At 45.1% G+C, this 13,725-nt stretch overlaps 1 protein-coding gene across 4 annotated transcripts in view; it reads right to left on the reverse strand.

Moving 5' to 3' along the window:
* The window catches only part of CADM1 (cell adhesion molecule 1), a 346,265-nt gene extending 333,065 nt beyond the window's left edge, over window positions 1-13,200 (reverse strand). For 2 of the 4 annotated variants that reach the window (XM_043899806.1, XM_043899824.1), the window contains exon 1: window positions 12,939-13,102. In XM_043899806.1, the coding sequence (XP_043755741.1) occupies window positions 12,939-13,071 (133 nt within the window). In that variant the 5' untranslated portion in view covers window positions 13,072-13,102. Of the gene's footprint in view, window positions 1-12,938 lie in introns of all 4 variants that reach the window. The other 2 variants (XM_043899796.1, XM_043899815.1) reach the window with 2 other exon arrangements.
* Window positions 13,201-13,725: the final 525 nt, after the last annotated feature.

A 13,725-nucleotide genomic window follows, 5' to 3' on the forward strand; every position in this document is an offset into this window, starting at 1 on the left:
CCAGAAAATACAGGGAAAGGAGTGACACTTCTTTATGCAGTTTTGATTTTCGAGCCATGGTAATAATTTATATATTCAACATAAAAAACTAAATCAAAAAGGATAGGTAAAACACTACAATTGAACAGAAACTAATGATCCTAAGTATACATCTCATTGATCTCACACACATGCGTGCATGCACGCACGCGCATGCACACACACGCGTAGAAGGAACTAACTTGTGAACTTGTGAACACAGTACTCTGATCGCCAACCTTCAAAGGTGGAAAGAATCTATTTTAAAGGCAAAAAGAACGGCAAAAATCTTCAGCTTCACTTGGTAGTTTTGTTGTTTACCTTGTTCTCTGTGGAGTAATTCCAAAACTATTTTTGCATTAATGTTAAGACACTGATACGGCTAGGAACCAATGTTCACACTATGGGGAAAAAATACAAGTAAGGAATGACAGAAAGGAAGAAAAAATCTTAGTCTTACACTAGAATTGAAGACATCAGTATGAACTCATCATTTAAATAAACAAATATAAATTTGAAATGTATACAGATAGATACATGAAATTTATATAATAATAAATATACATGTAATCTCCTAGTTCTGTTCACTCAAACAAGTCAACTGCAATGAAAACAACTCTTTGGTATCTAAATACCATTTCTCCACTAAAAGGAGAGGCTTCCCTCAGGGCTCAGACAGTAAAAAATGCGCTTGCAATGAAGGAGACCCAGGTTCAATCCCTGGATGGGGAAGAGCCCTTGGAGAAGGGAACAGCTGCCCAATCCAGTATTCTTGCCTGGAAAATTCCATGGGCAAAGGAGCTTGGTTGGCTACAGTTTCACTTTTTCACACACTCACTAAAAGGACCCATGACTTCTCGGGTAAATAGCTGATTCCAGATCCGGAACAGGGAAAAGACAAGGTGAGCTTGAACATCTTCTTGTGACCTAAAATAAGAAAGATCTTAAAAATCAACAGACATAAATCAAAAGGATACAAGAATCAGAATGAAAGGGTTCTCTCTTGCTGAATTTGATGGAAAGGAAATATTATCACATTAATTTTTTAATTTATGAGTCTGTTCTGGTTTAAAAAAAAAAGAGAGAGAGAGAGAATGAGGGTAAGGCAAGCTCTTCTTTACTCAAGAAAGCTTCTACCCAATGCGGGGGAATGACAATTAGAAAAAGCACAATTTTGTAAACACTGGTGCAATGCTTGATTTAGACAAGGTTTATCAATGCTGCTAAAACCACTAGACGAACTGTTTGAGAACAAGATCTTCAATCTCAAAATATCCCACAAATTACTTATTAATGACAAAGGGACAAAAGTGGAAAATTCTGTAAATCCACTTCCACCAAGTGATTAAACATACAGTTAGCCAAGGGATCAAACCTGTCAGCACGAAAATCAGGACAAAGTACAATTATGTCTCTTTTGATGTGATGTTAAAAAGTGGCAACACCAGCTGTGCAATGTTCTTGCTTATAGTTGAATCAAACTATGAGGAAACAAGAAAACAATCCATAGAACCATGGGACATTCTACAAAACAGCAGATCTGGACTCAACAAAATGTCAATGCCATGAAAGACATCCCCCACACACACACTTCTTCAAAGAATCTTAACCAAAAAAAAAAAACAAAAAATTGGGAAAAAAGAGACATGAAAACCATATTCAATATGTGATCTCTGATGGAGTCTAGATCAGGAAGGACGAAGAAACATAGATAAAGAATATTAATGGGACAACCGGGGAAGTCTGAATATGGACTAGACATTAAATAATAATGCTATCAGTCATGTCCGACTCTTTGTGACCACATGGGCGGTAACCCGCCAGGCTCCTCTGTCCATGGGATTTCCCAGGCCAGAATACTGGAGTGGGTTGTCATTTCCTTCTCCAGGAAATCTTCCTGACCTAGGGATTGAACCTGGGTCTCCTGAATTGCAGGCTGACTCTTTACCATCTGAGCCACCAGGGAAGCCCAAATAACAACAGTGAATATTAAATTTCTTGAATGTAATGAGGTTGAGGAGGAAAATGTTCCTATTCTCAGGAATCTCATGCTGAAGTATTCAAGATGACATGTTACTATGCCTGCAACTTGCTTTCACATGGTTCAGGGAAAAAAAAAAAGATATGTGGATACATTATTTAGAGAGCTAGAGATAAAACAAATGAGCAAAATGTTGACAGCTGATGAACTAAGCAAGGAGTGTACAAGCATTCCTTATACTTTCTACTTTCCTGTGGTTTTGACAGTTTTCAAAATAAAAATTGAGAATAAAATGCAACCATATCCATCAGGAGTCAGCGTACCCCACGATGACTGCACCAAAGACAATGCCTGGTATAAAAACTTGATTTCACAATAATTTTTAAATTCTCACTTTTCTACCAAGTGCCTTATGGGTTAGCTACAGAAATGCAAAGTTCTTGATTTAAATGTAATATATAGAATATAGGGAGTAAGTAAAATCACAAAGTCTTGTCTGTATTAAAAGTCCCCAAAACTTGAGATTACAATCACTATTTCTCCAAGGTGACTGGATAATTGTATTTACTTCCAAAAAGTATTCAACTCTGGGTGGGATCTTAATCTTACTGTCACCTTATTCTTCAGTTTCATCTTAGAGACAGTTGACTACATCCTGAATTAATCCTTTCAGCACAGAATTTTTCAATAGTCTCAAATGTGTGAGGGATTTACAAATGTGATTAGTAGTAATAGCAGCCAGAAACATAAGCCATCAGTAAACCATGGCTGTTTTAATAAAAGCCATATATATAAAATACTTCCTTGTCAAGAACATTTATATCTGTGATCTTATTTTATTTGTAACACCCTGTAAGATAGGCTGTTTTTAGCACATAAGCAAAGCACTAGGTTTATACTGTTCTGTAAGCTAAACCGGGCGCGTATTCTTCTTGCCAACCCGGCCCAGAGATAGAGAGATTTGCTTCAGGAAAAGGAAACAAACAGCAACTAACATTCATGTGATTACTAACAAAACTAAAAGAAAGGTCTCTTCACAATGATGCGCACAAGATATGCAAAAGGAAAAGTGAAGTTCGGTGTCATTTAAGCTAATCTCTATTCAAACCTCAGAGATAAAACCATTTGAGCAGTAATTTAGGACTGAATTAACTTGTTTTTTCCCTCCCTATCTTTGAAGCTTTCGTTACTTAAGTGTTTCTGCAAGAAGCAAGGTCCTCTTCTATTCAGAAGCTGATGGTGTGTAGTAACCTCTGCATGGCTCGGCTTATCCCAGGCTGATAATCAACAAACAGCCAAATACATACCACATCTGACATACAACCTTTTCCCCCAAGACTGTCCCCAAATACTCCATGATAATCAAGTGTTCGTATCACTGAATTCTATTGCTGTAAAGCCTTCCAGTAGCAAAAACTGAACTCTGCAGGGGCAGGACACCAGCCGAGGAAAAAAGAAATAAGAGAAGAACCGTGGCAGATATTCGTATCAGATAAAAGCTTTGAAAAGACCCTTCAGATAACAAGTTTAGCAGTTAGGCTGAGAAACAAACATTTCATTTTTTTTTTTTTCCTTAAGCCAGTAACAATTCACCCTGGATGTAATCAACTAAAATGCGATCAGCCATGATAGAGGGAGAAGCCTGTGTTTAGAAAGGCAGTGCTACTCCCAAAGTCAACGCTATTTAAGGTGTTAGCTAATAAAGACCTGGGCTTCCCTGGTAGTTCAGCTGGTAAAGAATCCACCTGCAATGCAGGAGACCCCGGTTCGATCTGTGAGTCGGGGAGATCCCCTGGAGAAGGGACAGGCTGCCCATTCCAGTATTCTTGGGCTTCCCTGGTGAACTCAGCTGGTAAAGACTCTGCCTGTAATGAGGGGGTTCAATCCCTGGGTTGGGAAGATCCCTGGAGAAAGGAACTGCTACCCACTCCGGGATTCTGGCCTGGAGAATTCCATGGACTGTACAGTCCATGGGGTTGCAAGGACCTGGGTTTTAGTGCACTTCCTTCTGGCTCCCTGGGTAGGAACTTCTTAGTAACTGCCACAGCACCAAAAGCATGAGCACCAGCTGCTCCTCGAAGGCTGCATCTTCTGGAATCTTCAGAGGGGCTGATCTCATGTGGGCCAGGTCAGCAGTTCCAGACGAGGCCCCCTGAGTCTGACTCTTCCAAAGTCTTCAACTCCTCAAGGCTTAACATTTTGCCCAAAAATCTTAACTTAGCCAGCTTGTAATTTGTTAATTCAATTACGCTGCTTTCAAGCTATAGTAAATGTCTGTATTCCAACACGCACTGCCAAATAGGCATAATACACTTTCAGCATTCTAAGGTTTAAATTTTTCATTAAAATATTGGTGATAATATCTACACACTGTGGCTTACTGGAACGAAATAGAGTCATGTCTACACCTGAAAAGCAGAAAAAGAAACGTCTGTGTTGGCACACATTTTAGATAAGCACGTATTAGTTAAACTGGAAGATGCAAAGGAAAGAGATTTATTCTCAAGATGGGCAAGGGGATTCAGCCATCCTACAATTATAATCCAAAAGAGTTAAGAGAAAAACTGAACAGAGAGCAGATTTATGCAAAGGCAACCAGCTGAAGGCTGATCAGTGGAACCACTTTCTTCCTCGGTTTCACTGAAGAATCACCAGTCTTCCAGTCTCATCAGGATTGGGCTGAAAAGTAATAAGAAACGAGGGCAGTTAGAGAAGAAGTGAAAGAGCAATTGAGGAAGGAACACCCTAAAGACAAAACAGTGTGGATTCTGAATCTGGTGTGAGGAGCAAGAATTTGAGATTAGGTTTTCTGCTAGGGCAGTGTCATGATCCTGTCCAGGAAAAAATTACAGCTGCGGTTGTTGTTTGGTCGCTAAGTCGTGTCCAACCCTTTCGCAATCCTGTGAACTGTAGCCCACCAGGCTCCTCTGTCCATGCTTTTTCCCAGGCAAGAATACTGGAGTAGATTACCATTTCCTTCTCCAGAGATCTTCCCGACCCAGGGGTCGAACCCACGTCCCCTGCTTTGGCAGGTGGATTCTTAACCACTGAGCCATGAGGGAGGCCCAGAGCTGTGGAAGGTGGACTTAAATTCTGACTCACAGAGGCTGGGAGAAGGGAAGTCAGTAGGGAGCTTCTGCTAGTAAAAAATGGTTTGGAGAGGATGTTGAGGCTTCCCAAAAATATAGTAAAGAAATAATCAGCCCCATTTTATCCCATTTTGTTTCTGTCCAAGGGTGAAAGCTAAGGAAGAGAAAAAGAAGACTCCAAATTTCAAGGCCTTGGAGACCAGGATGACAATGATATCATTCATTGGCAGTCTAGAGACTCTGAGGAAAGTTGAGACCTAGGATGAAAGGTTCAATTTCTGACATGTTAACTTCTGGATTATTGCTAGCCAAGTGGAGATGTGCCACAGACAGTAGGAGAGATGGGGCCTGGGAACCTTTTGTTTTTAAGCAGATTCCTCCCTGCCCCCTCGGGGGACCTCATAACTTAATTCTAACTTGACGTTGCTGTCTAGTGCAGGATGGCTCAAGAGGATTTAGAGTGCCTGCCTACCTCACCACGGGAGACTGCCAAGAGCAAGCTACTTACTCTAGGCATTTTTAAAAGTCCATGTCACTAGAATATCAACTTCAAACACTGAGTAGCATTTAAATATATATCAGAGCACTTTCATTTCAAGCCTATTTAACATTTCTGAACTATCTAGATCAAAATGTTGGGTCAAATGACTATATTCCAGGAAAACATCTACTAAAAGAAAAAACTTTCCCCACCCCACATCTCTCGTAAGATAATCATCCCATTCAAGACACCTGTCAGTCATAATAGATTTTTTTCCTTCCTGTTCGTCTTTCCGGAAACCTTACCATCAAGTTCCTCTTTTGAGTAATAATAAAGGCCACATGTCACTTTTGCTGTGCATGTATATAAATACCTCCATCTCCCTTTCTTCTAACCCTAGTTCAAGGCCAACTGCTCCAAAGCTTTTGAGAACCAGCACTGGAAGATCTTAAAAGAGAAAGTGCCCATTAACCACAACAGCAGCTGCTGGCTAGAACCTGCAATTTAAATCTCTGAAAAAGAAACTGTGGCTTCTGAAATTTAAACAAGGAGGTGCCACTTGTAATTACAAACATTCCAGTGGGTTCCTTCGTTCATTGATGGTTTCCAAACAAAGGCTTTTTATTCGATTTTGGTGGCGCTCCCCAAACCCTGAATGTAGGCATTCCTTTGTGCTTTTCGGGTGCCAAGGCCAACTCAGAAAAGGGGTACAGGAGGTGGGTTTTACCTGGCCAAGGCTGCTCCAACACCCCCCCAAAACATCTCATGTGTAATTAGTTGTTTGGCTGGAAACCAAAAACCCAAATGCTTCAGATTTATAGTCTACATTAAAAACTTTCGAATAAGAAGCTCTTAAAAGACAAACACACACTGCGTATGATAACTAATGAGAATCTACTCATTAGTTAGCACAGGGAACTCTACTTTAATGCTCTGCGGTGATTTAAATGGGAAGGAAATCAAAAAAAAAAACCAGATACGTATAGCTGATTCGCTTTGCTGTAAAGCAGAAATTAGCACATTATAAAGCAACAATACTCCAATAAAAATAATTTTAAAAATTAAATTAAATAAAGGACACACACACACACACACCCTCACATTTCAAGAACCTTGGAAAACGGAACCAACCTGTTTTCCGAGAAATCAAAAAAGTTCCGAAATTAACACCGAAATATTCGAACATTTCTAGCTGAAATTTTTAATTAACATTTTAAATTAATGGACAAATACCGAGAAGTAAAAACAGTTAACATTTTCTCTTCCTACCATCCAGTACCCCCATTCTACAAAAACAAAGCCCAAATACTTACAGCTCCGAATGGGTTTCCCACACCAAAGAAGGCATTTTGTGATCATTTCAGTTACAGAATACAAGCTGAAATTAGCACTTAGCTAATCCAAAAAAACTTTTTTTTTTTTCTTTTAAGCCATATATTCACAAAACGCCAAGGCATTTATACCACGGAGACATTTAAAGAAAAATATACTGAATGAGGGTATCTCACAGCCATCGAACTTAAAATAGCCTTTCCTGCAGAAGTCTTCGGATGCAGAGTATTCATTATGAGAAAGTCTAGAAATGGCCAATCTCACCAAGGGTGATTTCCATAGCTTGCCACAGTTGAAGGATTAGCTACAATTACTGCATATTTACACAACCATATTTACACAACAATAAAACTCATCTTATCCGATCCAAACAAAACCTTGCTCAAAATAAACCAAACCACACAAAAAGGTCTCTTCAGCGCAGGCAGTAATCAGGCTCTGGCTTCTCTACTGCCTGCCTCAGCTCCTACCTACTGTATCAAGCCTGCACTCCACCTTCCTGGGTGCAGCAAGACTAGGGCAAAAATTCCACCAGTGGAGAAAATGTGCACTCAGCTAATGATATTATGCTTTTGGGTGTACAGAAAGAGCCGTATCTTAAAGAGATTAGTTCTAAAGTAATTTATGGAAGAACTGGTAGGATATGCAGGATTTGTTAAAAATTACCTGGGATGGGGAGGAGGTATACAGAAGGTTGTGGACCATGGGTAAATAATTATCAAACCGGGTGATCTGCACAGAGGGTTAATATGGCATTCGTTCTCCTTTTGCGTATAATTGAAATTTTCCATAATAAAGTGAAAAAATAAAAGAAAATACAATCAACATAAAAAAGGTCATCTTGCAGCAATAACATAATTTTTGTCTTTAAGAAATTCTCAGCTTTGTCCCAGGCTTAATGCAAAGGACAAGTACCTGGTAAGAAAATCAAAGACACCTTTTTTGTTCTTAAGGGCTGTTCCTTTATTCTTTAGTTACATGGAACCAGTTCTACTGTTAACATTACTCCTTGAAATGACCAAACTGAAGCTTAAAAGTCTAAAGCTGAAGCTTCTGTGAAGCCTGGTTTTCACGCACCTGACTTAGGACCGCAATACAAAGCCAGAGCTCTCCCCTCCGCAGGTGCTCTGAACAACGTTCACGTGGTGGCTGCAGATAAAGTCCACAGGTTTCAAATTCACTCGTCAATACCACAGACAACCTTACCAAAAACTGGTTCTTTCTGCCCAGAGAGAACCAAAAACTGGTTCTTTCTGATCCAGTAGTTTATTACCGAGAACAACAATTATTCCTGTTGCCTTCAGAATACAAGCTCTTCCGACCAGCGATGCTGGCTAACCCACGATGCAAATCCCTTACTGGACATCCTCGATGGGAGAGACAGTTCACAGGTTGGACATCAGGAGACCAGCTCCTCGTCCAGAAGCACAGCTAACTGAGCCTCAGTTCAGTGGTCCTTCCTTCTTTGGGCTTTGTCTGCCACGCTGCAAAATAATGAGATTTTACCGATGATTTCTAATACCTTTCTCCTTTCCAAAATTCCATGACTGTAAGACTCTTTGTTTCCTCAACAGGTGATATGAAGAAAAAGAACCTTGCATTAAAACGTTACAAGTTTCTATTAAACAATTTTAAATATGACTATGAATACTGAGTGAGCTTCTGTGTAAGTGCATATATATACACATATGCATGTGGCTATATACATATTTGTGTGAGTACACACAAACACACACACACACAGGTTAACTGATACCATTAGGTGCTTAAATGGGACTAATTGCTAGCAACTCAAAGCAGCAAATTTTCAATACTGCAACAGATGTCGCTGTGTGATTTCTCCTTTCTGTCCTGGATTTTCTGTTAAAAATGCCCAGCGTGATGGTCAGTACTATTCTTCCCAAGAAAGAGCTACAATATTTGAATCCTTTGGATGTATTTCTTATAAAATTTCTTCATATGCTGGTAAATTTCCATTCAAATCATAGCATTGATTAGTTTGGCCCAATTTAAGAGATTCCCCTGCATAAAAATGGGCCTTTTGTTAACACACACAAAACCATTTTTAAAATGTAAATTCTAAGTGGCCAGTTAAGTATCAAAATGTCACATACAGAAACCAAGAGACTGAGTTTATATTCACAGCAATATTATAAAGTTTTTAAAGCCTGAAAATCACTTAGCAATACAGGCCAAGGAAAAATTTAAAAAAAAAGAAAAAACTTATGTTTAAGGCCAAAACATACCAGGTGTGGGCAAAAGGCACCGAAAACTCCAAAAGCACCTTTCATGATCATGAAAATTTTGGATTTTAGTTTTCAAAGCATTTCTTTAAAAATAAATAATAAGGCTAATACTATAATTGCAAGACCTCTTACCTGTCTGACAGTCACTATCAACCACTTTCTGACACATGTCATATAGAAAAGTGATATCTCTTTCCATTCAACCGATATATCCACCAACAACCATCCATCTCAACAGGTAGCTTCCACTTTCTTCCGCTTAAATTCAGAGCTGGGAGAAAGGATTTCAAAATCTCCCTTTTAGACCCAGGAAACCATTACCTTCGGGGGTTTTAGAGGGAGCCGAGCGAGCTGAGCAGAGCAGTCAGGCAGTCCAGGGAGCCGAGGACCAAGTCAGATAAGAACACGAAGTCAGGGAACCAGAGAGGAAGCGCCAATGTCCTGCCTTGGCTTCTTCCCCGTCCCACTCCCCTGTCCCCGGAGGGCCATTGGGGAAAACTGGATAAAGCATGTACAACATCCATATGAATAAAGCTCTTTGTTCCGCAGCACTGCCTGCTCTTTTCTTCCCCCCTTTTTCCGTATTTGTTCATTTCAAAAGATTGCTCAATGGGTCTCTTGTTCCACCAAAATGTCCCAGGCAAATAATGCAAGCTTGTCTCGTCACACAAGTCACTAAATGAAGCCTTGTGCGTCCCCAGTGACACAGTGTAAATATAAAGTGGCATTAATGAGGGGTATTTTATCAAAGCCATCACAGACGAGTGTGAGTCCCTCCCGCGGCTACGGGATTTGATGCAGGGAACGGCGACAATAGCAGGGCGGCACTTTTGTAAAGTCCCTAACCCTCCCCGGTACACAAGCCCCAACAGGCTGCGACAGGCAAAAACTCAGCCCCTGGGCTCCCCAGCAGACTACACATCCCCACCCATTGGCCATCCTTTCTACAGCTGAAAAGGGAAAAGGAGGGTGACAAACTGGGGGTTCACTGAGGGTCAAAAACAACAGCATGCCAGCAACCCAAACCTAACGGGCATGATTTACGCTGAGTGACTTTGATGATCCCATTTTAGCTGCATTCCATTAACATCCATTTCTTCCAAACACTACAGGAAGGAGATTTTCTCCAGGGGATAGATGGGTTCAGTTACAGGGGAAGACAGAACTGGGACCCCACTGCACAATAGCCCTGGATGGCTACCCCAGTGAGGCTGTGAATGAAACAGCCTAATGAAGTTCAAAAGGCAATGCCAACAGGTTTCTCTAATCCTGGAGTAGGAACTGGAGACTTCAGAAAAAGCCTAAAGTAAGAAGAGTAAGGAAGATAAGTCCCTGGGTCCCCACCTGAAATCTAATCTCCAGGTCTAGGACCTGGGGTTAGGCCAAAACCCCTTCTCAAACTGAGCACCAAAATACACATTAAAAGCAAAGAAAAAAGATTTAAAGAAAGTTGTCTCATCCCCTCACTACAAATCAAACCCAATTACTTTCTAATTTGAACACAATCTGATAACCAGGGTACAAACAGGGATGTACACAAGAGCAAGAAGCTGCTTCCATGGTAACTGGCAACAGAATTTTCTTGTAGCTTTGACATGCACGGTTGAGCTCCAGACCGCTCCTTTCCAAGTCAGCAGCCCTCGCTGGGGAAGGCAACTTCTTACAGCGAGATACTTACAAATATAGTACTGCCGCTACTACCCCGAGCCTTCAATGAGCAGGCTGGACAGAGGAGGTATAATCTGATCCTGTTCTGCGGCCAAGCGGCATTGCACGGCTCCCATTTTTAGTCCAAAAGCAATATCCCTGGCCAGCGCTCCCCTCACCCCACCTTTTTTTTTTTTTTTTTTTTTTTGCAGCCAATACAAGTCTATTGTTGCCTTTATTATGCGCCAGTTACTGAGCCTGTACTCACGCTCACGTTTAAACAGCACTGGCGCTTTTTACAATGCAGCAGCAGAGGGATCTCGTTCAGAACATTTTATTGAACCCATCCAGTCAGAGACATCACCCGAAATGAAGTTGTAACCACAACGGCATCGGCTGAACCCAATTATCTCGTAACTCATAAATTAAGAATTCACAGTGGAAAAACACATAAACAACATCCGGAGACAGTGGCAGGGGTCGAAAAATTCCTCAGCTCTGGAACTGAAGCTGCCGCCAGATTTCCACCCCAATGGATCCCCGATAGGTTTCCCAAGCCGAGCTCACTCGCAGACCTGTCCGGGGAGTGGGGTGAGCAAGCACCCCGGCATTCCCCCAAATCCAGAACTGGCGCCCCGCAGATCTCCCCATTTCCTACGGTGTGTCTCCTGCGGTGTTTACGTAACTGTGTGTCCTCTAGCGTGTAAACAAAAGGCACAGCCCAAGTGGAGAGGCGCCCCGGGAGCCACACCGTGGCCCCCAGAGCTGCGCCCGCCCGGGTGGGGGTTCCGCAGGTGGGGGCTGAGCTCTCGATGTCCTCCGCCACTTGTTGCTCGCGGGTCCTGCGGCTCCCGAGCTGTGAGGAGGGGCTTTGCAGGCGCCAAGCCCTGCTGCAGCCCCTCCAGCACCTCCCCGCCCCCACGGCCCTGAGCCGGGGAGTCCTGGCTCCCGTCTCCCGGCCCGCGGCGGGCGGCCAGGGGCGCGGGGACGCCGCGCGGCCGCGGAGCGCGGCGGTGGCGGGAAGGGGAGGCAGGGTGCAGCACAGCTCGGCTCTCCGCTGGGGAAGAGCTCCGGCTCCCTTTTGTTAGCAAAAGCAAACACTGCCCTCTTCTTTCCCGACCGCGCCAACGCGCCGCGCACTCGGGCAGCCACACAGCGTGCTCCTTGCCGAGTGCTCGGCGTCTTCAGGGAAGGAGCCGGGCGTGCAGAGCCGCCCCTGGGCAAATTCCCAAGACGGCTCCGCACACAGAGGGCGCCGGGAGGCCCGCAGGGTGCCGGACTGGCCGCAGAGGCCGCGAACGCTCCCTCCCACCACCCCCGAGCTGCCGAAAATGACAGGCGGGCTGGAAATCCGGTGTCCCTACTCGCGGCGGAGGACGCCGTGGGGCAGGCGGGTTGCGGACTCCCGCTTCTGCCCGCAGAGGCGGCGACAGCAACCGCCCCCACCCCCGCATGAGGCCGGGCCCGGGGAACTTTCCCTGCCTGGAGCCCAGCCAAGGAAGCCCGCAGCCGGGCAGAGGGGGCGGGGGGGCGGCGATCCGGCTGGAGGGAGACACGAGGGGCGAGCGGTTGGGGACAGGGGAGGAAAGGCAAAGCGCGGGGAAAGCGGGAGCGATCAAACCAGATGAGTCGGGATGTCCTGTGGACCAGTGAGGAATCGCGCAAAAGGCGGCCGCTAGTCAGCCATGGGGAGGTTACGGGGATGGGGAATGGGGGGCCCGCTGGAGAGGTGGGGGCGAATGGGCAGTCCTGGAAGGCGGAAAGACCTGCAAGTTACGGGGACGGCAACGAGTTTGGGAGGGTCCGGAAGGTTTGCGGGGGGTGCCTTCGATCCATCCCCTTCCCCTATATTCTCTAGCCCCCGGGGCCCCTCATTCTCACTGCACTCCGCACCAAGCAAGGGAGAAAAGGTGTGGGTGCAGCCATCCCCAAGGGCTCTAATTCGCACCGAGCTGGGCAAGAAAGAGGGTATTTACTGATCCCTTCAACCCTTTTCATCTCAGCCGTTGAGTTTTCTCTCCACACTCCCTTCGATTTAGGAAGTGGGGGAAGGTTGTCATGGAAACGTTTCCCCCCTCCATGGCTACGGCCACTGGAGCGCCTTAAGAGATTTAGGGGGCCAACGGGCCGGTGCCCACACCTACCTGTAGGGATCAGTGCCGCGGCAGAGAGGAGCAACAGCAGAAGCCGGAGCCGGAGCCCGGGAGGCGCCGCCGCCGCCGCCGCCGCCGCCGCCGCCGCACACTGGGGTCCGCTCGGCAGCACAGCACTCGCCATGTCGGGCACCTGCCTCAGACTGGCGGCGGTGGCTTCCTCCAGAGCCCGAGCGGACAGCTAATGAGATGCTAATGACATGCGCTGGAGGCGGAGTCCCGGCCGACCAATCACGTCGCCGCGAGCCGAACCCGGCTCTCGGAGGACTCGCCCCCTCCCCCACCCCGCCCCCTGGCGCTGGCGTTCGGCGGCGCGCCCGCGCCACCTAGGGGCGGGGCCAGGGGGAGGGGCGTATGCAAATATGTGTATGCTAAAATTCGTTTTCGCTTCCCCCGGATCCAGGAAAAAGTGTTCTCCTGGGCCCCTAGCGTGTAAGGGGCTTCAGCTCCGGGGGCGGGGTCTAGCTTCCTGTACACCTTTATTAGGAATGTTTATAGTCTTCGCTCCAGGAGACCGACGACGAAAATCTCCCTGGGAGGCTCCCCTGCCCGGTACACCGGGTGCAACCGGCCAGGAAACCAAACGTTGCAAATTTCCGTCACTCACCTTGCACCGAAGGAATAGATCTTTGGGAATCGGGGGCTGTTCGAGAGTAGAGAGTGAGAAGGCAGGTCCCCGGATTGACAAAACAATCTGGGAGAAGTGCATGCGTGCTTTGCACGTCCGGCGGAGCGGGAGAGCCCGCTCAACAACCTAGCGGTAGACTTGGGCATAGTT

Source organism: Cervus elaphus, chromosome 1 (genome assembly GCF_910594005.1).
Source record: "Cervus elaphus chromosome 1, mCerEla1.1, whole genome shotgun sequence".
Lineage (NCBI taxonomy): Eukaryota > Metazoa > Chordata > Mammalia > Artiodactyla > Cervidae > Cervus > Cervus elaphus.